This window comes from Oncorhynchus gorbuscha, unplaced genomic scaffold (genome assembly GCF_021184085.1).
Source record: "Oncorhynchus gorbuscha isolate QuinsamMale2020 ecotype Even-year unplaced genomic scaffold, OgorEven_v1.0 Un_scaffold_5136, whole genome shotgun sequence".
Taxonomy (NCBI): domain Eukaryota; kingdom Metazoa; phylum Chordata; class Actinopteri; order Salmoniformes; family Salmonidae; genus Oncorhynchus; species Oncorhynchus gorbuscha.
In genome coordinates, this window is record NW_025749005.1 from 577 (window position 1) to 24,947 (window position 24,371).

A 24,371-nucleotide genomic window follows, 5' to 3' on the forward strand; every position below is an offset into this window, starting at 1 on the left:
GACTTGGAGGGGAGTTGCAATGAGGTTAGTGGAAGAACAGCATCTAGTAAAGATGAGGTCGAGCGTATTGCCTGCCTTGTGAGTAGGGGGAAGGTGAGAGGGTGAGGTCAAAAGAGGAGAGGAGTGGAAAGAAGGAGGCAGAGAGGAAAGAGTCAAAGGTAGACGGGGGAGGTTAAAGTCGCCCAGAACTGTGAGAGGTGAGCCGTCCTCAGGAAAGGAGCTTATCAAGGCATCAAGCTCATTGATGAACTCTCCGAGGGAACCTGGAGGGCGATAAATGATAAGGATGTTAAGCTTGAAAGGGCTAGTAACTGTGACAGCATGGAATTCAAAGGAGGCGATAGACAGATGGGTAAGGGGAGAAAGAGAGAATGACCACTTGGGAGAGATGAGGATCCCGGTGCCACCACCCCGCTGACCAGACGCTCTCGGGTGTGCGAGAACACGTGGGCGGACGAAGAGAGAGCAGTAGGAGTAGCAGTGTTGTCTGTGGTGATCCATGTTTCCGTCAGTGCCAAGAAGTCGAGGGACTGGAGGGAGGCATAGGCTGAGATGAACTCTGCCTTGTTGACCGCAGATTGGCAGTTCCAGAGGCTACCGGAGACCTGGAACTCCACGTGGGTCGTGCGCGCTGGGACCACCAGAGTAGGGTGGCCGCGGCCACGCGGTGAGGAGCGTTTGTATGGTCTGTGCAGAGAGGAGAGAACAGGGATAAACAGACACATAGTTGACAGGCTACAGAAGAGGCTACGCTAATGCAAAGGAGATTGGAATGACAAGTGGACTACACATCTCGAATGTTCAGAAAGTTAAGCTACGTAGCAAGAATCTTATTGACTAAAATGATTAAAATGATACAGTACTGCTGAAGTAGGCCAGCTGGCAGTGGGTGCGTTGTTGACACTACACTAATCAAGTCGTTCCGTTGAGTGTAATAGTTTCTGCAGTGTTGCTATTCGGGGCTAGCAGGCTAGCTAGCAGTGTTGTTTACGTTACGCTGCTAAAAGAACGACAATAGATGGCTAGCGAACCTAGAAAATCGCTCTAGACTACACAATTATCTTTGATACAAAGACGGCTATGTAGCTAGCTAAGTAGCTAGCTACGATCAAACAAATCAAACCGTTGTACTGTAATGAAATGAAGTGAAAATGTGATACAACCTGTGAATGCGACCGGGTAGTTGAGTTCTATACAGAAGACGTTGGCTAGCTGTTGGCTAGCTAGCAGAGTCACCTACGTTAAGGACGACAAATAGCTGGCTAGCTAACCTCGGTAAATTAAGATAATCACTCTAAGACTACACACTCTAAACCTAAACAACACAATTATCTTGGATACGATGATATGAAGACAGCAAAGACAGCTATGTAGCTAGCTAACACTAAACTAATCAAGTCGTTCAGTTGAGTGTAATAGTTTTCCCAGTGCAGCTAATCAGTGGACGTTAGCTAGCTGGCTAGTGAAGACTACGTTAGGACGGCGAAATACGATAATTACGCAATTATCTTATCTTACGCAATTATCTTTGATACAAAGACGGCTATGTAGCTAGCTGAGAAGAAATTGCTAGGATAAGACAAATCAAACCGTTGTGATATAATGAAATATAATGAAAAAGTTATACTACCCGTTGGAGCGACGTGCAGATGCGACCACTCGACCACTCGCTCCAACCGGACACCAGACTGTTGTTTTAGACACCAGACAATTTGAGACACTAGACACCAGACAGTTTTAGACATTAGACACCAGACAGTTTGAGGCACTAGACACCAGACTGTTGTTTGAGACACTAGACACCAGACAGTTTGCGACATTAGACACCAGACAGTTTGAGGCACTAGACACCAGACTGTTTTTTCAGACACTAGACACCGGACAGTTTGAAACACTAGACACCACACATTTTAAGACACTAGAGACCAGACTGTTGTTTGAGGCACTAGACACCAGACAGTTTGAGGCACTAGACACCAGACAGTTTGAGACACTAGACACCACACAGTTTGAGACACTAGACACCAGACTGTTGTTTGAGGCACTAGACACCAGACAGTTTGAGACACTAGACACCAGACAGTTTGAGGCACTAGACACCAGACTGTTGTTTGTGACACTAGACACCAGACAGTTTGAGGCACTAGACACCAGACAGTTTGAGGCACTAGACACCAGACAGTTTTAGACATTAGACACCAGACAGTTTGAGGCACTAGACACCAGACTGTTGTTTGAGGCACTAGACACCAGACAGTTTGAGACACTAGACACCACACAGTTTGAGGAACTAGACACCAGACAGTTTGAGGCACTAGACACCAGACTGTTGTTTGAGACACTCGACACCAGGTTGCTGTTTGTATGCTGAGCACCATGATGGCCATGAGGGCCTAATCATTGATGTTGAATTGAATGCAGACATGGGCAGGAAATGATCATGTGACTACAATCAAATCATGGTGAGTCAGTGTATCTGAGTTGATTTGAACAGCTGAGATGTGGAAGTGATGTATTCCGTTTTAGATTGACATTTTCAGATAGTATAACGCCATACATAGATCTTGAATTGAGCATGTTTTTTCTGTTAGTTGTACGTTGGAATGACTGTGAATTGAACCATTTCGTAAGGATGTTCCATTCAATTCCTTTCAAGGGCGTGCAGAAGCACATAGACAACCGTTTCAGTATTACACACTCATTCCTCTCCCTTCATCAGGACACACTGAGAACCTACCGTACTGCAGAAAATAGCTTCTATTGAGCCATCTGAGAGGGTTAGCATAGCATTAGCATTTCCCCATCATAAAGTGGCCCATTCTGCCTGCCAAGCGGCCACCACAATACAGGCATAAGCACTTGGTGCTGGCAGGTGTTCCATTATATACTCATAGGCACTTCACTTTGCCGTAATGAGCCTCGCTCTCTGATTACACGCACACACACACACACACACACACACACACACACACACACACACACACACACACACACACACACACACACACACACACACACACACACACACACACACACACACACACACACACACACACACACACACACACACACACACACACACACACACACACACACACACACACACACAAACTAAATTGTACAGCTAACCTTGTGGGGACACACAATTCAGTCCCATTCAAAATTATATTTTCCCTAAACCCTAACCCGTACTCTTACCCTAACCATAACCCTAACCATAACCCAAAAACCTAACCTTAACCCTAGCTCCTAACCCTAAAACGAACCCTAGCTCCTAACCCTAAAACTAACTCTAGCTCCTAACAACCAATCCTTAACGTAATTCCAACCCTAACATTAATTCTAACCTTAACCTTAAACCCCCTAGAAATACCATTTGACCTCTTGGGGACTAACAAAATTCCTACAGTTGGTCAAATTGTGGTTTGTTTACTATTCTTGTGGTGAATTCTGGTCCCAAGAATAGTTAAACATGTCCACACACACACACACACACACACACACACACACACACACACACACACACACACACACACACACACACACACACACACACACACACACACACACACACACACACACACACACACACACACACACACACACACACACACACACACACACACACACACACACACACACACACAATCCAACCAAACCATGGCAATACTGCAGCTGTTCCTGCTGCCTGCTCCCTTTAGTGTCTTTTGCTCTCCTCCTGTTCCCAGGGCTAAATGCAGTACGGTAATTAACTGCCTCTTTCAATTGGGGACACGCAGGACAATGGCTAGCTGGTCATCATCTGACCGCTGGTAACATGGTTTGGGAGAACGGTAAGAAGTATGGAGATATCTCCACAAGGTTCAAGGTCCATATTCATAAAGCATCTGGGGCGGCAGGGTAGCCTAGTGATTAGAGCGTTGGGCTAGTAATCGGAAGGTTGCAAGTTCAAATCCCTGAGCTGACAATGTCATTCTTGTCATTCTGCCCCTGAACAGGCAGTTAACCCACTGTTCCTAGGCTGGCATTGAAAATAAGAAATTGTTCTTAACTGACTTGCCTAGTTAAATAAAGGTCAAATAAATCTCAGAGGATTGATCTAATGAATAAGATTTATATGGACATGGGATGACATCTCCCTTTCTCAAACAACCAGATGCTGGTTGTTTGAGAAAGGTATGATAAACTTTGAGAACAGCATGATGAACTCAAATCTAACTCAACAGTAGAACTTTTCCCAAGTGAGGTCAGGTAAAAATAAAAATAAAACTGAGGGAGTGATTTTCAAAGGTTGCACTTTACAGAGAGCGACAGAAAGCTTCCATTACTTCTATTACTTAAAAGGGCGGCAGGTAGCCAAGATTGAATCCCTGAGCTGAAAAGGTAAAAATCTGTCGTTCTGCCCCTGAACAAGGCAGTTAACTCACTGTTCCTAGGCTGCCATTGAAAAGAAGAAATTGTTCTAAACTGACCTGCCTAGTGAAATAAAGGTAAACATTTAAAAAAGAATGTCCCTATCAAGTTGCTTTGATAGATACTGTATTGTCTAGGTAAGTTCCATGTTTCAGGGAATCAGTGATTAATAATGGTATTTGCTTTCAGTGCCTCTTGCCCCAGTTTAAATAAAACATTTTTGACATATTATCCTATTTTACTGACTTAGTCTGCCTGTAAGCTGTAGAATATTGGCACTAGCAATGAACATTTGGCTTCCATGAGATTGAGGTCAATGGTGTAGTATTCCAATAGCATAGCGTTCATACTCATGCATGAAACATTCATTTTCATATCAAGTCAAAAAACATACAAAAATAGGGTTTAATAAAAGGACAAGTGCTGTGTTAAATGCATAATTTCCTTTATTCTTGTGACTCAATATATACAATTAAATATAAACATGTAGGCACACATGATGTCTATACAGGCATTTGATTAAAACAGTGTTAAGTATGAAACTCAATAATTCTGGCTTTGAAGTCGACTGAAAATAGGCTTGAATTCTTGTAGCATTGGTCTTGAAGCACTTTCCTAACCCACGTTACACTTTCCTAACCCACGTTACACTTTCCTAACCCACGTTACACTTTCCTAACCCACGTTACACTTCACTAATGATGTTTTACTGTACTCCGACGATCCACTAAATTTACTTAAGGAAGGTATTTGAACTGTCATCCTCTAGTTACTTTGGATGAGCCTATTTGCATAAACCTATCTAACTCGATTTAACAACATTATTGACTTGTCCAATATCTTACAGTTTCTCTACTCACTTGCTCTGTATACAAAGCTAGCCAGTGGCAGCAATACAAGCTAACTATGAACCCAGAACGCACTGCTTATAGTAACACCCCGCCGTACTGAAAATATCTACACACATGCCATTCCTTTCATTTCAATTGTCTGCCAAGGTATTAACAATAAATATAATGTAAAATACACGGTTACATATTGAGTATGATTCTCCAAAATGAAATGGATGAAACAGATATATGTCCAATGTGTACATACGTGACACAGGTCTACTGAAATGGATAAAGTCAGCTAAACATTTGCTTTCCGTGTGAGGGATATTTTTCTATTTTTAACTCTCATTCTGTCTTTATCGTAACACACTGATAAATACCACAACTGCCAGTATATAGTGTTATATGTTTGTTCTGCCATTTTGTGACAGTACCTTATTTTGAAAAAGATAACACAAGTTGTCGACACAGACATGTTATGTTTACACTTCATGTTTTCTAGGAGCAATGATATTTTGATTAGTTGAAAAAGTGAATCTATGCTTATTTCCTATGTTAAATTGTCTTCCTCCAATTTATGGTAATATATCATTCCTATTATAAAAATGTAATAAGAAAAACCTTAAGCTATGTTGACACAAGACATACACATTTGCATATAATGCATGATGATGATAATAAATATGGTGGTGACAAGGAAATAAAATGAATGGCAACCCAATACCTCCAAAGGAAGTGACATCACAAATCACACAGTTTATCTACGTAATATTGCTGTGAAGCTCCTATCTCCCTCTGCCATTGCCCCTGATAGAAGTCTATCGAAAACATCTCAAATGATAACTAACAATTTATATCAATTCGACTGCAACGCAATCTACAACTATGATCTATGATCAAAACTAGTCTCAATACTAAGGAGTAGTCTTTGCTAAACAATCTTAAAAGGTTTATAGTGCTTTTTTCCATTGTAGTTAATTGTAGTTCTCCTTGTCAAATGGACTATAACACTATAAATATTGGTAAAACATATATTTCTAAATGCACGTCACACCACCATCAATGGTACAGATCTGACCATAAATCCATGTATGTATGACTTCTCTTGGGGATATTGGGGATACATTGGCCATAACTTCGAACAGTATAAATAGAAAATATAACCTTCACAACAACAAAAAATACTAAACTATAAAAATATAAATAAAAAACAATAGAGTAAAACACTTGTATTTTGTGTTTTAAGTACCTAACAGCCTGACAGTTTGACTCAACTGCCACGTCTGCTCCTAAGAGTACTGCTCCTGTATAGCAATAATCTTGGGAGCAAAATATGAGTTGGATTTCATTCTAAAAACATACTTTTCCTGGTCACCATTTTACTCCTTGGCTTCTGTCAATGTTTTTGCAGACATAAAAATCTAGTGGTTTCTAAAATGTCAGCTATGGGATCCATGCATCTCTCGGACTGCCTCTGTTTAGCTCAGCTCTGTCTGTCTCTGGGGTTTTCGTAGAGGTTAGGGGTCTCTGGGGGCTAGGGGAAGGTTGCCAAGCACTGGTGCTGATTAGTGTTGAGACCTCGAACGGGTGCAATTCTACAGTAGGTTCAATTAAAGAATCCTCTTGGTTGCAAACTTGGAATAAGTATGATTTCATTCAAAGCGTCTCTTTGTGTATGTGGCTGAAAAGGAGAAATCTTCTTCACGGGGCCTCTTCCGCTCTGTTTGATTGGCTGTTGGATTTGACAATGAGTCAGGCTGAATAAATCTTAGTGTAGTAGGCATACCCTTGTTCCACTCTTTCCGTTGGATGTAAACTTCCAGGTATTTTAGCTTGTCTGCAGGAGTTTGTCTTATGATGCACGGTCTGCCCCGTGGCAAGAGTCCGAACCCCCTCCAAACCTTGTTTCTCCCTCGCTCCTTGCCCTTCGTCCCTTTGAGATTTTTCGGGCCTCCTGCACTTCCACCAACTCCTTCTCCTTAAGTCCACGTCACATGACCACACACTTGCCCTTGAGCTTCTCGGCGCGTTTCTGCTGCTTCGATTTGCCGTCGATCTGGAGGCTGACAGTCCTGCGTTTCTCCAGGTTGAGCAGCTCCTGGAAGAGCTCCTTGACGTTGTGGTTGGTCTTGGCCGACGTCTCCATGAAGGCACACTTCCACTTCTTGGACGTGGCGTCGCCATCCGTGGTCTCCACCTCGCGCGCCGACGTCTCGTCGCACTTGTTGCCCACCAGCATGATGGGACACGTCTCCACTTCGCCCTTGATCTGACACACCTGCTCATAGATGGGCTTGAGCTCCTCCAGAGACTGACGGCTGGTGACAGAGTAGACCAGGATGAAGGCGTGGCCCTTGGAGATGGACAGACGCTGCATGGCGGGGAACTGGTGGCTGCCTGTGGTGTCTGTGATCTGAAGTGTGCAGATGCTCTTGTCGCAGCTAATCACCTGTCTGTATGTGTCCTCCACGGTGGGGATGTAGCTGTCGCGGAAGGTCCCCTTGACGAAGCGGAGAACCAGGGAGCTCTTCCCCACACCTCCGGCGCCGAACACCACCACGCGATAATCGTTGCTCTGCTCCGGCATGATGACTGTTTATCTGGGGATCTGTATGGGAGCAGGCAGGGAGACAACAATTGGCAACCTCTTGTTTAAAAAAACAATACTCTCTTGATTGATTAAACAATATTTGCATTTCTTACAGTGCTTGGTATTAGTTGTACACTATTAATTCCTCCTTTTAGAATTGAAAAAGTGATTTAGTACGATGCGCCTGAATGGGCATTATTTTAACAATGCACCAGAGATAGGCTGGCACTCCATCAAAAGCAGCAAAATAGGGCCAGTTTGTTGCAGTATTTTTTTGTTTCGTTTTTTTACATCATGATAGGGTCTCTTGGACATTTTTGTAAATCTTCCTCCAAGTCCTCAAACCCTCTTGGAAAAATGCTAGTAACTAGAACTTAAAAGGGTTCTTTGGCTGTCCCCATAGGAGAACCCTTTGGAAAAAAACTTTGGTTCCAAGTAGAACCCTTTGGGTTCCATGTAACCCTGTCCAAGGAGAGGTCTACACGGTACCCAAAAGGGTTCCACTTGGAAGCAAAAAGGGTTCTCCAATTTTTTTCTAAGAGTGTACAGACTACTGCACCGATTCAATTCAGGAAGGATAATCAAGATGGTCCTGTGAGAAAATATGTAGACAGGCATGTGCCAGCCCGCAGGTGTTCGATTTTTGAGCCCATCATTTCCACCCATACCCGTAACGGTTTTAGATTCCCAGCAAAAATTACCCAAGTGTTAAATGCTAACTCAGCATTCCCATTGGATCAAAGAGAGGGAAGTCAATTACTATGCAAGACCACCACAGGAAGGAAAAACTGAAAACATTACTGTCATTATAGTCTCAAAAGCCTTTGGCTTTAATTTATTTCACTACATAAACGTGTTTGTAGCGTCATCGAGAGTAATATCTGCCAATGTCGTTCTTTATAGCCTTCAAAAATATAGGGTCAGGAATAGTCCATGTCAGTGACTGGTTGACATAGCATCTACATCTTGAATCATTCCCGTGCTTAAGGTGAGTGTTATGGTGTTCCTTTTAATATCTGAATAAATAACTAGATACTACTTTTGAGCGGACTATTTTAATCTGCATGGCTTTTAACGAGAACTGCTTGGTTCAGAGTAGACGTCTATAAATTCCATCCTTTTCGCGTTCAATTGAGAAGGCAAGGAGCCGCTGACGTGCCAAAGATGCAGGCTGGATGCAGGCAATTAGATGCGGTCAAAAACTACCGCATAGTGGGAACAATGGGTTATACACCGCCCACCATCCGTATCCCCTCTTTTGTACCAATGTTATTTTATCGAAAAGAATTAGATCAAGACAGGAAAAACAATAGATAGCCTACAGACACGCGGATTGTCAATGCGTGCGTGCATAAAGATCACATACTAATTTGGCACAGAATACTCACATATCAACACAAACGATGAAAAGATGAAACTTTAGACTGTTGATCTCATGTTGTATCGAACGGATTGAAATATCAGATAGTGCATGTCGTTCCGTCCGCATTGAGGTCTGCCTCTAAAAATCTATCTGTGTGGACTCGGGTATGTAATGCGCAGCTTGCAGGAGAGGAGATTTGAGTCTCTGTAGATTTTGCTCTTCGTGACGTAGGGTGGAACATCGCTGCTTTGCCGCTCCGCCTGCTGCAACAGCCAAACCCCTCCAAGAAACCCCGCAGCGTGGGCAGCCTTGTGAATCATGGATCCATAACATCAACATCTATTCCATACAGACACGTGTTTTTTAAACACATTTATTACTGAACAGTTGATCATCCACAAATTGGCTGCTCAGCCTAGGTTAGTCTACAGGTGCCTGGACAGTAGGACATTATTACAGTATATTTTAAAATGTATTATTACAATTATAAATTGAGTCATTGAATCTTCTGATTAAATATAGCAAACTAGGCTGTTGCATAATTAACATATAACTTCAATCCACTCAATTATACATTACTGTTCTTAATTTCTCGTATAGAAAACAGGTAGTACGCAACATTATATGCCGACTGCTTGTATTGCTACAGGCACATAATAGGCTACTTAATAGTAAAAAAAAATAATGTTTTGCAGCCTTGCTCTGTATCAGTGTACAGTGTCTACAGGGCCAGGCAAAAGCAACATAAGCAGTCACTTAGGGCACCCTGCCACTAGCGGGCCCTCAATCATTTTTGGGGAAGTCGGCATCTCAACTTACTATTGAAATGTGGTTTTGTGCAATTTTTCTCTTCTAATGTCAGTTAGACTGGTTAGACTAACTACCAATCAAAAATTGACATGGCTAATTGTCAGCTATCTAAACTTGTAGTAATCATAGCCGAATACCAATCGGGCACGCACGGCACGTGCCCAGGGTCCCTGACCTCAATGGGGCCCACATTGATTTTGTTAGTCATTCTCACTCAGCTATCATATTAACATGGCAAAAGTCATGGAAAAATGTGTTGAATTGTAGGAATTTTGTTTTAAAGGCCCCCACCAGAAGGCAAAGTAGCAGAATTTTTCGTTAAGCTTCCACCTCCGAAGAATGACGTAGGCTGCTAATACATATTCACGAAATGTGGTTGGGAAGGTTGTGGGCATTTCCACGTGGAGTGGAGAAATAACAACTAGTAGGGCACTAACAGCTGTCAGTGTAGCTAGCTACGTAGCATGCTAAACCCTCCCCAGTTAGCTTATGTTATATGTTGTTGCTAGACAGTATTCAAAAGATTAGCCTACTGATTAGGCTACTGAATGGCTGGTTCTGGAGCTATATTTGTCTGAAGTATTTATGGAAAACTTTGCCACAGATGACATCTATTGTTATCTCCCAAATTTTTGTCATGTTCCATGGGGCTCCTTAGTGGCGCAAGGGGCATCACTACAGTCCCTGGTTCAAATCCAGGCTATATCACATCCGGCAGTGATTGGGAGTCCCATAGGGCGGCGCACAATTGGCCCAGTGTCGTCCGGGATAGGCTGTCAATGTAAATAAGAATTTGTTCTGAACTGACTTGTCTAGTTAAAGGTTCAACAATACATTTCAGCTATGAAACTACCATCGGAAGATCAAGGGAAACCTCTGGAAATATGGATAACCGAACGGTTTTAATTTATTTAAAATTTTACCTTTATTTAACCAGGCAAGTCAGTTAAGAACATATTCTTATTTTCAATGACGGCTTGGGAACAGTGGGTTAACTGCCTGTTCAGGGGCAGAACGACAGATTTGTACCTTGTCAGCTCGGGGGTTTGAACTCGCAACCTTCCGGTTACTAATTGACTAGTCCAACACTCTAACCACTAGGCTACGCTGCCGCCCCAAGACAGTTGATTTCTGTTGTCAAGAGAGGCGCCACTAAAATGTTGGAACAAGATTCTACATTGTAATGGACACTACAGCAATGCCAAGTCAGCCTGTGCTCATGCCATGGTTCTCACAGCCAGGGAAGTGAAAGAAAAGGCTACAATGACTTTGCTCATGATGTTTTATAAAATTGCTAAATGTCTCTCTCTGCCCCATGGCAAAATGTATAGAAACGCAGGAATTTAACTTTGATTTTTAAAATTGATTTCTGTTGTCAAGAGAGGCGCCACTAAAATGTTTTGCCACGAGATGGAGGGGACCCCCAAACCAAATCTTGCTTAGGGCCCCCAAAAGGCTAGGGCCGGCCCTGATTGTTTACACTGTAGTGCTGGAGAGTGGTTGCCAGGTGCTTGCATATATAATGAGTGGAAGTGAAATAACAGGGGGACTGACATAGGCTTGCATCCCAAATGGCACCCTATCCCCTATTTAGTGCACTACTTTTGACCAGAGCCCTATGGGAACATTGAAAAACTGTTTTGACTCTTGTACACTCTTAGAAAAAAAAGGGTTCCAAAAGGTTATTCAGCTGACCCCATTGGAGAGCCATTCTTGCTTCCAGATAAACCCTTATTGGTTCCAAAATTCTTCTTCTTCAAAGGGTTCTCCAAAGGGTTCTCCTATGGGCACAGCTGAAGAACCCCTTTAGGTTCTAGACAGCGTTTTTTTTTCTAAGAGTGCACTTTTGTTGACACCTTGACTCATGTTTCATTCAGTACTTCATCCACAACTTCTACATGTTCTAATCAGGGGCTGTAAGCTTGTTGTGTTGTCAGGGGGGTGATGGGAGTATGCATCACTATGGTTTGGATATTTACACGGCTATTTCTTTTGGGCTGAAAATACATGCAGTACAGTTTCAATTCCCTTTTTGTAGATTGATACACCCTATGAGATTCCTTTTGTATCTGCAATTTCAAGGAATATTTTGACACTATAAACAGAATTTAGACTAGGTTTTTCTAAGTACTCTTTCTCTCCAGAATAGGCAAATATGTGAGTAGAATATGAAGTGGCATTATGAATGCACCTATACTGTAATATCTGAAAAGTTCTTAGCATATCAAGTTGTCGTTATGCATTGTTACAATAGGAGTTCAGTTGTTTGAATCCATAGTAAAATGACAAAGCAGAGTAAATAAAACCAAGTGAAACACTCACATCTTTATCCACATCCACCTTTGTCAGCTTTAGCTCATCCAATCAAAACCCCAAAACCTGTAAGCCCTTGAAACCTATTTTAATTATTGTATAATGCATGGAAGGTTTGTCAAAGATTAGAATACGATATTGTTAACACTGATAAAGGCACACAGTGCAACATAATGTCATATCCCACAGTTCTATTGATTGTTTTACAAAGACAAACCAAACTACACACTGTAGGTGCGCCAATTCTCAGGGCATGTTCATTAGGCACCAAACAGAAGAAAACAGAATAAAACAGAGAGGGACTACCAGACTCACCTTTTTTTATTTTTGGGGGGGGGGGGTTTGGCGTATTCCGTTGTGTACCCTAATGAATACAAACCACCTCTCATCTGGAACAATGAACCGTCTTCTGCTGCTTTGCTGGCATTGGAGCCTGTATTGGGTTGTGTTAGTCTGTCCCGTTGGTTATAGGAGGAGGAATATATAAACATAGTGTTGAGATGGGGCTTAGGTAGAGGTTGCTCTTAATGTTACATAACAAATGCTTTGCTTCTGGGAGGTACTCCTGAGTCAAAAAGGTTCCCCTAATACCCTTTACATACATTTAATCCAGCATTTGACAGAGAGGGGCACACCTCCCCACGCCCATGAGCAAAAACTTATTGTGAAGGTTTGTTAGCCTAAAATAATGGATTGTGTGGTTCAATGAGGTAATATATGGAGTAATATGATATCAAGTTGTATATAAACCATACAGTTCAAATTTAAGCCAAATCTGAGGTAAAACAATTAGCAATTAAACTTCCATAGTGTACCTTTAACTACTGATACGTGGTCAGATTGTTTTCGTTCTCCTGCTGGTACAGATTAGGTTTGAATTTACAGTAATCTGATCCTAGATCTAAGTGCATTTTATACCTAGTTTCAGATACATTCGCAATGAGAGGAAGAAATGTGCTTCCTGCACGTGTTTGAGTGACATCACTTCTGGAATTTGGAACATAAAAAAACTTGGTCAGTGCTCTCCTAAAATAGCTTTCAATAGCTTGCAGATGTGATCGTGTATGAGATTACACTGCCAATGCGATCTTAACCTGAAACAAAGAGTCCCACTCTATGCCTTGAAAATGTTTTGACAACGTTCTGTGGTAAATCTTACCATGCTAGGCTGAAATGTCAAAAGGTTGTGTAATATTTCAACATGTTCCTGTGCTCTTGTTTTTAGGTCTTTCTGTTTAAGTTCATCTCTCTCCCACATTTCACCACATAAAAGTAATGCACTTTGAAATGAAGCTGAAATGTTTGTATTTTCTTACAGGTAAATCATGTTCAACATGTTACTGATAGTGCTGGACAAATGAAGGCCAACAACCAGGTATAGGACAAAATGGAGTATGATATCCAAGAGCTCGCTGAATTGTCTTGAGAACCGATATATTACAGTATGAAAAATAATGCATGTGACTCAGCTTTCCGATTCAGACCACAAACAGATGCTCTTGTCTCCATAACGCTGGTCTGCAAACACTGAACGGTGACACGTCACACCCTAACCAATCCTAAGATTAGATCAATGTACAGTAAGTATATTATTGTATCGCCCCACAGTATATTCATTGGTTGAAGCTCAATGTTAAATTCAAATCTCCCTATAATCATATCTAAGCAAATATGACACCAATGTCTTATTACAAAATGTGCAAATCAATTTGAAGGTACACAACACACTCCCCGCCTCTCATCATGAGCCATCTGGCCGTTACTGAGAACCACATACTGGATTTTTTTTACAGGGTCCTTGGCATTAGGAAAAAGAATGTTTCTTGCCCCTGCCTATCTCAATATCTAGACGTCGGTGATAAGAACGAGACTAAATCTAATTAAATCACAAATACAACAGGACCTTACAGTGAAATGCTACTTACAAGCCCTTAACCCGACAACGCAGTTTTACATCGTCCATAAAGTGTTATTAATTAATTAACCAATTAGACTTGCCACCTTTCAGACTGAATACATTTTTTTAATTGAACAGTTTTGATTAAATGTATAATTCATTGCTCTCACATGCTAATTTCTGGCCATTAAGAACGAACAATGTGCTATCTTTTGGTAGCAGTTTTGACTATGCTAACTTAGTTGTGCAGGTAGCTAACCGCAGTCAAAACAAATCAAATTGTATTGGTCACATACACTTGGTTAGCAGATGTTAATGCGAGTGTAGCGAAATGCTTGTGCTTCTACTTCCCGACAGTGCAGTAATATCTAACAAGTAATCTAATAAATTCACAACGACTACCTAATACACACAAATGTAAAGGGATGAATAAGAATATATACATATAAATATATGGATGAGCGATGATGACCTAGCGGCATAGGCAAGATGCAGTAGATGGTATAGAATACAGTATATACATATGAGATGAGTAAAGTAGGATATGTAGACATTATTAAAGTGGCCTTATTTAAAGTGACTAGTGATACCTTAATTAAATCCATTTATTAAATGTATTAAAGTGGCAAGTGATTTGAGTCTGTATGTAGGCAGCAGCCTCTCTGTGTTAGTGGTGGCTCTATAACAGTCTGATGGCCTTGAGATAGAAGCTGTTTTTCAGACTCTCGGTCCCAGCTTTGATGCACCTGTACTGACCTCGCCTTCTGGATGATAACGGGGTGAACAGGCAGCTCGGGTGGTTGTTGTCCTTGATGATCATTTTGGCCTTCCTGTGACATTGGGTGCTGTAGGTGTCCTGGATGGCAGGTAGTTTTCCCCCGGTGATGCGTTGTGCAGACCTCACTACCCTCTGGAGAGCCTTGCGGTTATGGGTGGAGCAGTTGCCGTACCAGGCGGTGATACAGCCCGACAGGATGCTCTTGATTGTGCATCTGTAAAAGTTTGCAAGTGTTTTAGGTGACAAGACAAATTTCTTTAGCCTCCTGGGGTTGCGCCTTCTTCACCACGCTGTCTGTGTGGGAGGACCATTGCAATTTGTCCGTGATGTGTACGCCAAGGAACTTAAAACTTTCCACCTTCTCAACTACTGTCCCATCGATGTGGATCGAGGGATGTTCCCTCTGCTGTTTCCTGAAGTCCACGATCCTCTCCTTTGTTTTGTTGACATTGAGTGAGAGGTTATTTTCCTGACACCACACTCCGAGGGCCCTCACCTCCTCCCTGTAGGCTGTCTCGTCTTTGTTGGTAATCAAGCCTACCACTGTAGTGTCATCTGCAAACTTGATGATTGAGTTGGAGGCGTGCATGGCCACGCAGTCATGGGTGAACAGGGAGTACAGGAGAGAGTTGAGAACGCACCCTTGTGGGGCCCCAGTGTTGAAGTACAGCGGGGTGGAGATGTTGTTTCCTACCCTAACCACCTGGGGGCGGCCCGTCAGAAAGTCCAAGACCCAGATGCACAGGGTAGGGTCTCAAGCTTAATGAAGAGTTTGGAGGGTACTATGATGTTAAATGCTGAGCTGTAGTCAATGAACAGCATTCCTCTTGTCCAGATGGGATAGGGCAGTGTGCAGTGTGATGGCGATTGCATCGTTTGTGGACCTATTGGGGCGGAAAGCAAATTGGAGTGGGTCTAGGTTATTAGGGTAGGGTGGATGTGATATGATCCTTGACTAGTCTCTCAAAGCACTTCATGATGACAGAAGTGAGTGCTACTGGGCGATAGTCATTTAGTTCAGTTGCCTTATCTTTCTTGGGAACAGGAACAATGGTGGCCATCTTGAAGCATGTGGGCACATCAGACTGGGATAGGGCTTGATTGAATATGTCCGTAAACACACCAGCCAGCTGGTCTTTGCATGCTCTGAGGAAGCGGCTAGGGATGCCCTCTGGGCCGGCAGCCTTGCAAGGGTTAACACATTTAAATGTTTTAGGAGAGCCCACAGGCTTTGGTAGTGGGCCTGTGTCAGTGGCACTGTATTGTCCTCAAAGTGATCAAAGAAGTTGTTTAATCTGTCTGGGAGACATCGATGTCCGTAACGGGGATGGTTTTCTTTTTTTTTTTTCCCCGTGGTTGACTGTAGACCCTGCCACATACGTCTCGTGTTTGAGCCGTTGAATTGCGACTCTACTTTGTCTCGATACTGACGCTTTGCTTGTTTGATTGCCTTGCGGAGGGAATAGCTGCACTGTTTCCATTCAGTCATGTTTCTAGTCATCTTGCCATGATTAAAAGCGATGGTTCGCGCTTTAAGTTTTGCACGAATGCTGCCATCAATCCACAGTTTCTGGTTATGGAAGGTTTTAGTAGTCACAGTGGGTACATCACCGATGCACTTGCTAATAAACTCGCTCACTGAGTCAGTGTAGACGTCAATGTTATTGTCTGAGGCTACCCGGAACATATCCCAGTCCACGTGATCGAAGCAATCTTGAAGCGTGGAATACGATTGGTCAGACAAGCGGTCAGACAAGCGCTGGATAGACCTGAGCACAGGCGTTTCCTGTTTAAGTTTCTATCTATAGGCTGGGAGCAACAAAATGGGAGTCATGGTCAGATTTTACGAAGGGAGGGCGGGGGAGGGCTTTGTATGCATCGCGGAAGTTAGAGTAGCAATGGTCCAGAATGCTACCAGCTCGTGTCGCGCATTCGATATGCTGATAGAATTTAGGAAGCCCTTGTTCTCAGATTAGCTTTGTTAAAATCCCCAGCTACAATAGATACAGCCTCAGGATATATGGTTTCCAGTTCACATAGAGTCCAGTGAAGTTCTTTCGGGGCCGTTGAGGTATCTACTTGGGGGGGATATACATGGCTGTGACTATAATCAAAAATAATTATCTTGGTATATAATGTGGTCAGGATTTTGATTGTAAGGAATTCTAGGTCAGGGAACAAAAGGACTTGAGTTCCTGTATGTTGTTATGATTACACCATGAGTCAGATAAGCTGCAAACTACAAACAAAGGAAACTATAGCTATATTTTGTAAACTGTTGGCCTTGACACTTGCGTGTAATCAGAGCACAAACAAATAGTCACAAATAAGATAGAGAATGTTTGTTGCTACTATTTCCCGTTAGCTAAAAGCCAACAAGGCTGTAACATTAGCTGTGTAGACAGATCGCTATGCAACGGCACAATTCAATGTTGACAATATCTCCCACATTCTTCCACAAAGCACAGCTAGCAAGCTAAGTAAAGTTCATAGTCAACACCAAACTTTAGTAAACTGCCACTCTGCTAATGTATAATACATACAATGGGCATTGCTCATCTAACGTTAACATTAGCTATCATTACTCCGTACCAGGGACGCAACTTTCACTTGGGACGGGGAGGACATGTCCCCCCACATTCTGAAATAGCATTTTTGTACCCCCCCCCAGTTTTATCATTTGAATGTGAAACAAAACGAGGTAACAGTGTGTTTTAGGACTATGCGGACGCCTCCAAGCGGTCAGGTATGCTGTTTGGAGTGTTTATCTGACTGGATTAAAAACAAATATATTATGTCCCCCCCACATCTAAAATCAAAGTTGTGTCCCTGAGCCATACACTAGTCAACCTGGTTTGCTTAGCAATGTAGCTAGGTAATGTTTACAGCCCTTATCTTATGCATTGATTCGGTACGCTCCCTCCTTTGTCAATGCAATTTTCTTATTGTCATTATAATCTCAATGTGCGTTGAACGATCAACACTAGCTACTTTTTAATGAATTTCCCGAAAACCTAAAGTCAACATCCAAGTAAAAAGTAGCACACCACCACGTCATTGCATGCTTGCGTCACCTTTGTGCGGTCAAAAGAAAATGCAATGCTTGCTAACTTTTCAACACAGTCATATTGTTTTAGACAAAAAAAAATTACCAAGAGAAATAAACATTCAATCAGTACTGAGTGAATGAACAACAACAAAAGTTTCCTGTAATCACCAGACTGTCTATTTAAATAGAGTGTGAAGATAATGCATTCATGACAGGGTTTCTAGCGTAAGCGTTAATGTCACCGGCATGGAATCTGGAGGTCCTAGGTTCACCTCTGAGAGAATCTACTGCGTGAAGTCCTCCTAGATAGCAAGCTAGCACACAGTATCCTTTGCTCCCACCTACCGAACACCTGCGCTCACGGTTGTTTTTAACAGAACTCAAATCAAATCAAATGTTATTTGTCACATGCGCCGAATACAATAGGTGTAGACCTTACAGTGAAATGCTTACTTAGCCCTTAACCAACAATACAGTTCAAGATATAGAGTTGATAAAATATTTACTAAATAAACTAAAGTTTTAAAAAAAATTCATCAATCAAAAAGTAAAACAAAAAATGTACATAACAATAACGAGACTCTATACAGGGTGTATTGGCACTGAGTCAATGTACAAGGGGTTCCAGCTAAAGAATCAATATACAGGGGGTACCAGTACAGAGTCAATATACAGGGGGTACCAGTACAGAGTCAATATACAGGGGTACCGGTACAGAGTCAATATACAGGGGTACAGGTACAGAGTCAATATACAGGGGTACCGGTACAGAGTCAATATACAGGGGTACCGGTACAGAGTCAATATACAGGGGTACAGGTACAGAGTCAATATACAGGGGTACCGGTACAGAGTCAATATATAGGGGGTTCCAGTACAGAGTCAATATACAGGGGGTACCGGTACAGAGTCAATGTGGAGGCTATATACAGGGGGTACCGGTACTGAGTCAATGTGGAGGTTATATACAGGGGGTACATGTACGTAGTCAATGCAATGTGGAGGATAAATACAGGGGGTACATGTACCGAGTCAAGCTGCGATAGTGGAGGTAATTTGTAAAGTAACTGTATAGATAATAAACAGTGAGTAGCAGCATTGTAAAAACAAAGGAGAGGGGGGGGGGGTCAATGTACACAACTGTCTTGGTGTGTTCGGATCATGATAGTTTGTTGGTGATGTGGACACCAAGGAACTTGATACTCTTGACCCGCTGCACTTCAGTCCCGTCGATGTTAATGGGGGCCATTATAATCCACCATCAGCTCCTTTGTCTTGCTCACGTTGAGAGAGAGGTTGTTGTCCTGGCACCACACTGCCATGTCTCTGATTTCCTCCTTATAAGCTGTCTTGTCGTTGTCGGTCATCAGGCCCACCACTGTTGTGTCGTCAGCAAACTTAATGATGGTGTTGGAATCGTGCTTGGCCACACAGTCATGGGTGAACAGAGAGTACAGGAGGGGACTAAGCACGCACCCCTGAGGAGTCCCAGTGTTGTGAAACAGAGTGGCAGATATGTTGTTGTCTACTCTTACCACCTGGGGGCAGCTCGTTTGGAAGTCCAGGATCCAGTTGCAGAAGGAGGTGTTTAGTCGTGGGCACTAGGTGTTGAACGCTGAGCTGTAGTCTTTTACACCTGCATTGTTTGCTGTTTGGGGTTTTAGGCTGGGTTTCTGTACAGCACTTTGAGATATCAGCTGATGTACGAAGGGCTATATAAATAAATTTGATTTGATTTGATTTAGATTTAGTCAATGAACATCATTCTCACATAGGTTTTCCTTTTGTCCTTTTTTTTCCTTTTGGAAGTATGCTTGGGGTCATTGTCCATTTGGAAGACCCATTTGCAACCAATCTTTAACTGATGTCTTGAGATGTTGCTTCAATATATCCACATAATTTTCCTACCTCATGATGCCATCTATTTTGTGAAGTGCACCAGTACCTCCTGCTGCAAAGCACCCCCACAACAGGAGGATGCCACCCCCGTGCTTCACGTATTGGATGGTGTTCTTCAGCTTGCAAGCCTCCCCCTATTTCCTCTAAACATAATGATGGTCATTATGGCAAAACAGTTATATTTTTGTTTCATCAGACCAGAAGACATTTCTCCAAAAAGTATGATCTTTTTCCCCATGTGCAGTTGCAAACCGTAGTCTGGCTTTTTTATGGCGGTTTTGGAGCAATGGCTTCCTCCTTGCTGAGCGGCCTTTCAGGTTATGTCGATATGGGACTCGTTTTACTGTGGGTATAGATACTTTTGTAGCTGTTTCCTCCAGCATCTTCACAGGGTCCTATGCTGTTGTTCTGGGATTGATTTTCTACTTTTCTCACCAAAGTACGCTCCTCTCTAGGTGACAGAACGTGTCTCCTTTATGAGCGGTATGACGGCTGAGTGGTCCCATGGTGTTTATACTTGCGTACTATTGTTTGTGTAGATGAACGTGGTACCTTCAAGGCGTTTGGAAATTGCTCCCAAGGATGAACCAGACTTCTGTAGGTCTACAATCTTTTTTTCTGATGTCTTGGCTGATTTCTTTTGATTTTCCCATGATGTCAAGCAAAGAGGCACTGAGTTTGAAGGTAGGCCTTGAAATACATACACAGGTACACCTCCAATTGACTCACATGATGTCAATTAGCATATCAAAAGCTTCTAAAGCGATGACATCATTTTCTGGAATTTAAAGGCACAGTCAACTTAGTGTATGTAAACTTCTGAACCACTGGAATGATAAGTGAAATAATCTGTCTGTAAACAATTGGTGGAAAAATTACTTGTGTCATGCACAAAGTAGATGTCCTAACCGACTTTCCAAAACTATAGTTTGTTACCAAGAAATTTGTGGAGAGGTTGAAAAACGAGTTTTAATGACTCCAACCTAAGTGTATGTAAACTTCCCGACTTCAACTGTAGCTCCCGGGGTGGTCGGTAGCCCCTTCTGTGGTGTTTAGTGGAGTGCTCCCACCTGTTTACCTTAGTCCTAGCTTAACAATGGACCAATAAAAGTGTAAAGAGGGGTTCCTGCAGATGCAGGAATGCCCACATGCAGGGACGCCCCAAAAGTGTAAAGAGGGGTTCCTGCAGATGCAGGAATGCCCACATGCAGGGACGCCCCAAATTGCATGCCTTATTGCACCCTTCTCAGTCTTGCTACTACGGAGGACATATCTGTGGAGACTATAGAGACCAACTCTCAACTCTTAAGGAATACGTCATTGCATCTGTCAGATATACTCCACTCCTACGGTAAATTCCAGGGACACACTGCTTGTGTATTTTCCAGGAGATTGCTCGAATCTTGTTAAAAGAGATCATAGACATTTTTTTTACAGTTTACTACATGTTGGCTTAAATGGGTTTTGTTGTTTCGCTTCCCTCTGGAAAATCAGCAGTTAATATTAAAATAAATACTAATAACTACATTATTTCTGTTGCCATTTGTCATTAACCAGGTCACAGTCTGACAGGTACAGGACGACAGAGAGGCTCAGGGTCAGGGCAGAGAGGCTCAGGGTTGTGATCAGTCCACACTATGAATGGAAGTTCCACCCTCTAACCAGTACCTCCACTCATCCAACGCCATCTTCACCGTTCTCGTAGTTCCTCTCAGCGGGGTTAAGACGATGGGAAAGGAAAGTGCAGGGATGCAGCTTTTGGTCCTGGGCAAAACGCTGGGACAGGACGGCCCCCACTCCGACGTCCGAGGCGTCAACCTCCACCACAAACTGACAGGACGGGTCCGGATGGATTAAGATGGGAGATGTAGTGAACGCCCAGTCAATGAGCAGGAACTGCATAGACTCACTGTGATTACCTGACACTCTCAGGTTAATGGGAAACGTATTGTGTCAATAGAGCGCCCATCCAGTGCTCTGACATTCATGGGAATGGAGAGGCGTTGTGCGGGGATTCCCAGCTCCGGCACCAGGGTAGCGTCCATAAAGCTCTCGTCGGCCCCAGAGTTAATGATCACCCAGAGAGATTTGGAATGGTCACCCCATATCAGGATGGCATGGAGAGGAGTACGAGTTTTGGAAGATGGGAAACTCCCCATATGGCTCACCAGCGTACTAGTACCTACTTGATGAGCCAGGTATTTTAATGGACAGGTAGATATGTAATGTCCTGATGTTCCACAATACAGACAACTCTTGGTGCTCAGTCTGTGTAAGCGTTCAACAGGAGACAATCTGGCCCTGCCCAGTTGCATGGGCTCCGGGAGGAAGCAAGTAGACAGCCCTCCGAGGGGACTCGGATGACAAGTCTTCTCCGGAGACTTCCGGGATTTCTCGGAGGCTAGGTGGGCGACGTGGATGAGCGAGTGGAACCGGATCAGACCTGCAGTGAAAGCGCAGTCATGGCATTCCGCCAAGGTTTGGAGTCTTTCCATACGATCTTGAAGTACTTCCTCGTGTCTACCAATGGCGACTCCTTGGACGGAGAAGCTGGTTTGAGTCTGCTGGGTCAGTCATGGCCAGTTCATACTATCACAACTCAGTATATGACCCAGATGCAGACACAAGATCGAGATGGTTCTGTTCTCAGATAATTTATTATAGGCAAAGGGCAGGTCGAGGACAGGCAGAGGTTCATAACCACTTCAGAGTCCGACAGGTACAGGACGGCAGACAGACTTAGAGTCAGGGCAGGCAGAAGTTCACAAACCAGGTCAGAATCAGGCAGGTACAGAACAGCAGGCAGGTTCAGAGTCAGGGCAGGCAGAAAGGTCAGAACCGGAAAGGCTAGAAACAAAAACTAGAGAGCATGGGGAAAACAGGCAACACGCTGGGATGACCTGACAGAACAAGCCGAACTGGTAACGGACCAACAGAAAACGCAGGTTTAAGTACACAGGGATAATGGAGGAAAATGGGAGACGCCTGGTGGGTGTTGGAGACAAGCACAAGACAGGTGAAACAGATCAGGGTGTGACATGTTTAGGATTCAAGCCCTCTCAAGCAGCCTAATACATACTCTTCAGTAGAATAATAGACTTGTGTCCGACAGTGTCCGGCTATTAACGTAATGTATACACAGTATATACACTACCAGTCAAACGTTTGGACCCACCTACTCATTCAAAGGTTTTTATTTATTTTGACTATTTTCTACATTGTAGAATAATAGTGAAGACATCAAAACTATGAAATAACACATATGAAATCATGTAATAACAAAAAGTGTTAAACAAATCAAAGTATATTTTATATCTGAGATTCTTCAAAGTAGCCACCCTTTGCCTTGATGACAGCTTTGCACACTCTTGGCATTCTCTCAACCAGCTTCATGAGGTAGTCACCTGGAATGCATTTCAATTAACAGGTGTGCTTTGTCGAATTTCTTTCATTCTTAATGTGTTTGAGCCAATCAGTTGCATTGTGACAAGGTAAGTAAAAGACCAAGTCCATATTATGGCAAGAACAGCTCAAATAAGCAAAGAGAAATGACAGTCCATCATTACTTTTAAGGGAATGGAAACACTAGGAATTAAATCTATGCAAAGAGATGTATTCAATCCACTAATACTAAACATATGCATTTAACCTAAAAACATATCTATATTTAGTATTTTGATCATTGACAAGGTTTTTTTGAGCTATGGTCAGCGGCATTTTAAATTACCATAGTAACAACTGATGCCAGTGCGTCTGTAATGAGTCCTGTGTGTAGCTGGTGAGAGAGTCAGGCGCAGGACAGCAGATACGAGTAAAAACGTGCTCTACTCAAAAAGGCAAATATACAAAGAAACATCTTAGCACACACAGACGAACAGAAATATACAATAAATAATCACTCACAAAAACCATGTGGGGAACAGAGGGTTAAATAATGAACCAGTGTTTGTGGGAATGACAACAGGTTTGTGAAACAAAGACAAAACAAATGGAAAATGAAAAGTGGATCGGGAGTAGCTAGAAAGCCAGTGAAGTCGACCGCCGAACGCCGCCCCCGAACAAGGAGAAGGACCAACTTCGGCAGAAGTTGTGACAGCGCCACTGGGAGGAATCAGAAAATTGTCTGTGTATCGAAGAGAGTGAGTTTAGGTGCGTACAAGGAAGATGGCAACAACAAGTAGTAATTCAAACATGAACTGTATTATGCCAGGCTGTAGAAAGTGGCTCCAAAAAAATCCCTTGGTAAGCTATCATCGGCTGCCCAAGGACCCACAACTTTTGAAAAAGTGGCTCCATGTCCTGAAGAGGAAGGATGTGCCAGCTCGAGCAAGCGGGATCAGCAGCCAGCACTTTGCGGAGGATCAGCAGCCCATCTTCCTTCGCAATGAAGGGCACTTCCGATGCGGAAACCAGGAGTTTCCCAAAT

The 24,371-nt window shown here is 42.9% G+C and overlaps 1 protein-coding gene across 1 annotated transcript; it reads right to left on the bottom strand.

The window, feature by feature from the left end:
* Window positions 1-4,837: 4,837 nt before the first annotated feature.
* On the bottom strand, window positions 4,838-9,404 carry LOC124028965 (GTP-binding protein Di-Ras2). Its single transcript, XM_046340846.1, has 2 exons — window positions 9,225-9,404; window positions 4,838-7,854 (listed from the first exon to the last, which is right to left on the bottom strand). The coding sequence occupies exon 2, from the start codon at window positions 7,831-7,833 to the stop codon at window positions 7,237-7,239; it is 597 nt and encodes a 198-aa protein (XP_046196802.1). The 5' UTR covers window positions 7,834-7,854; window positions 9,225-9,404; the 3' UTR covers window positions 4,838-7,236.
* Window positions 9,405-24,371: the final 14,967 nt, after the last annotated feature.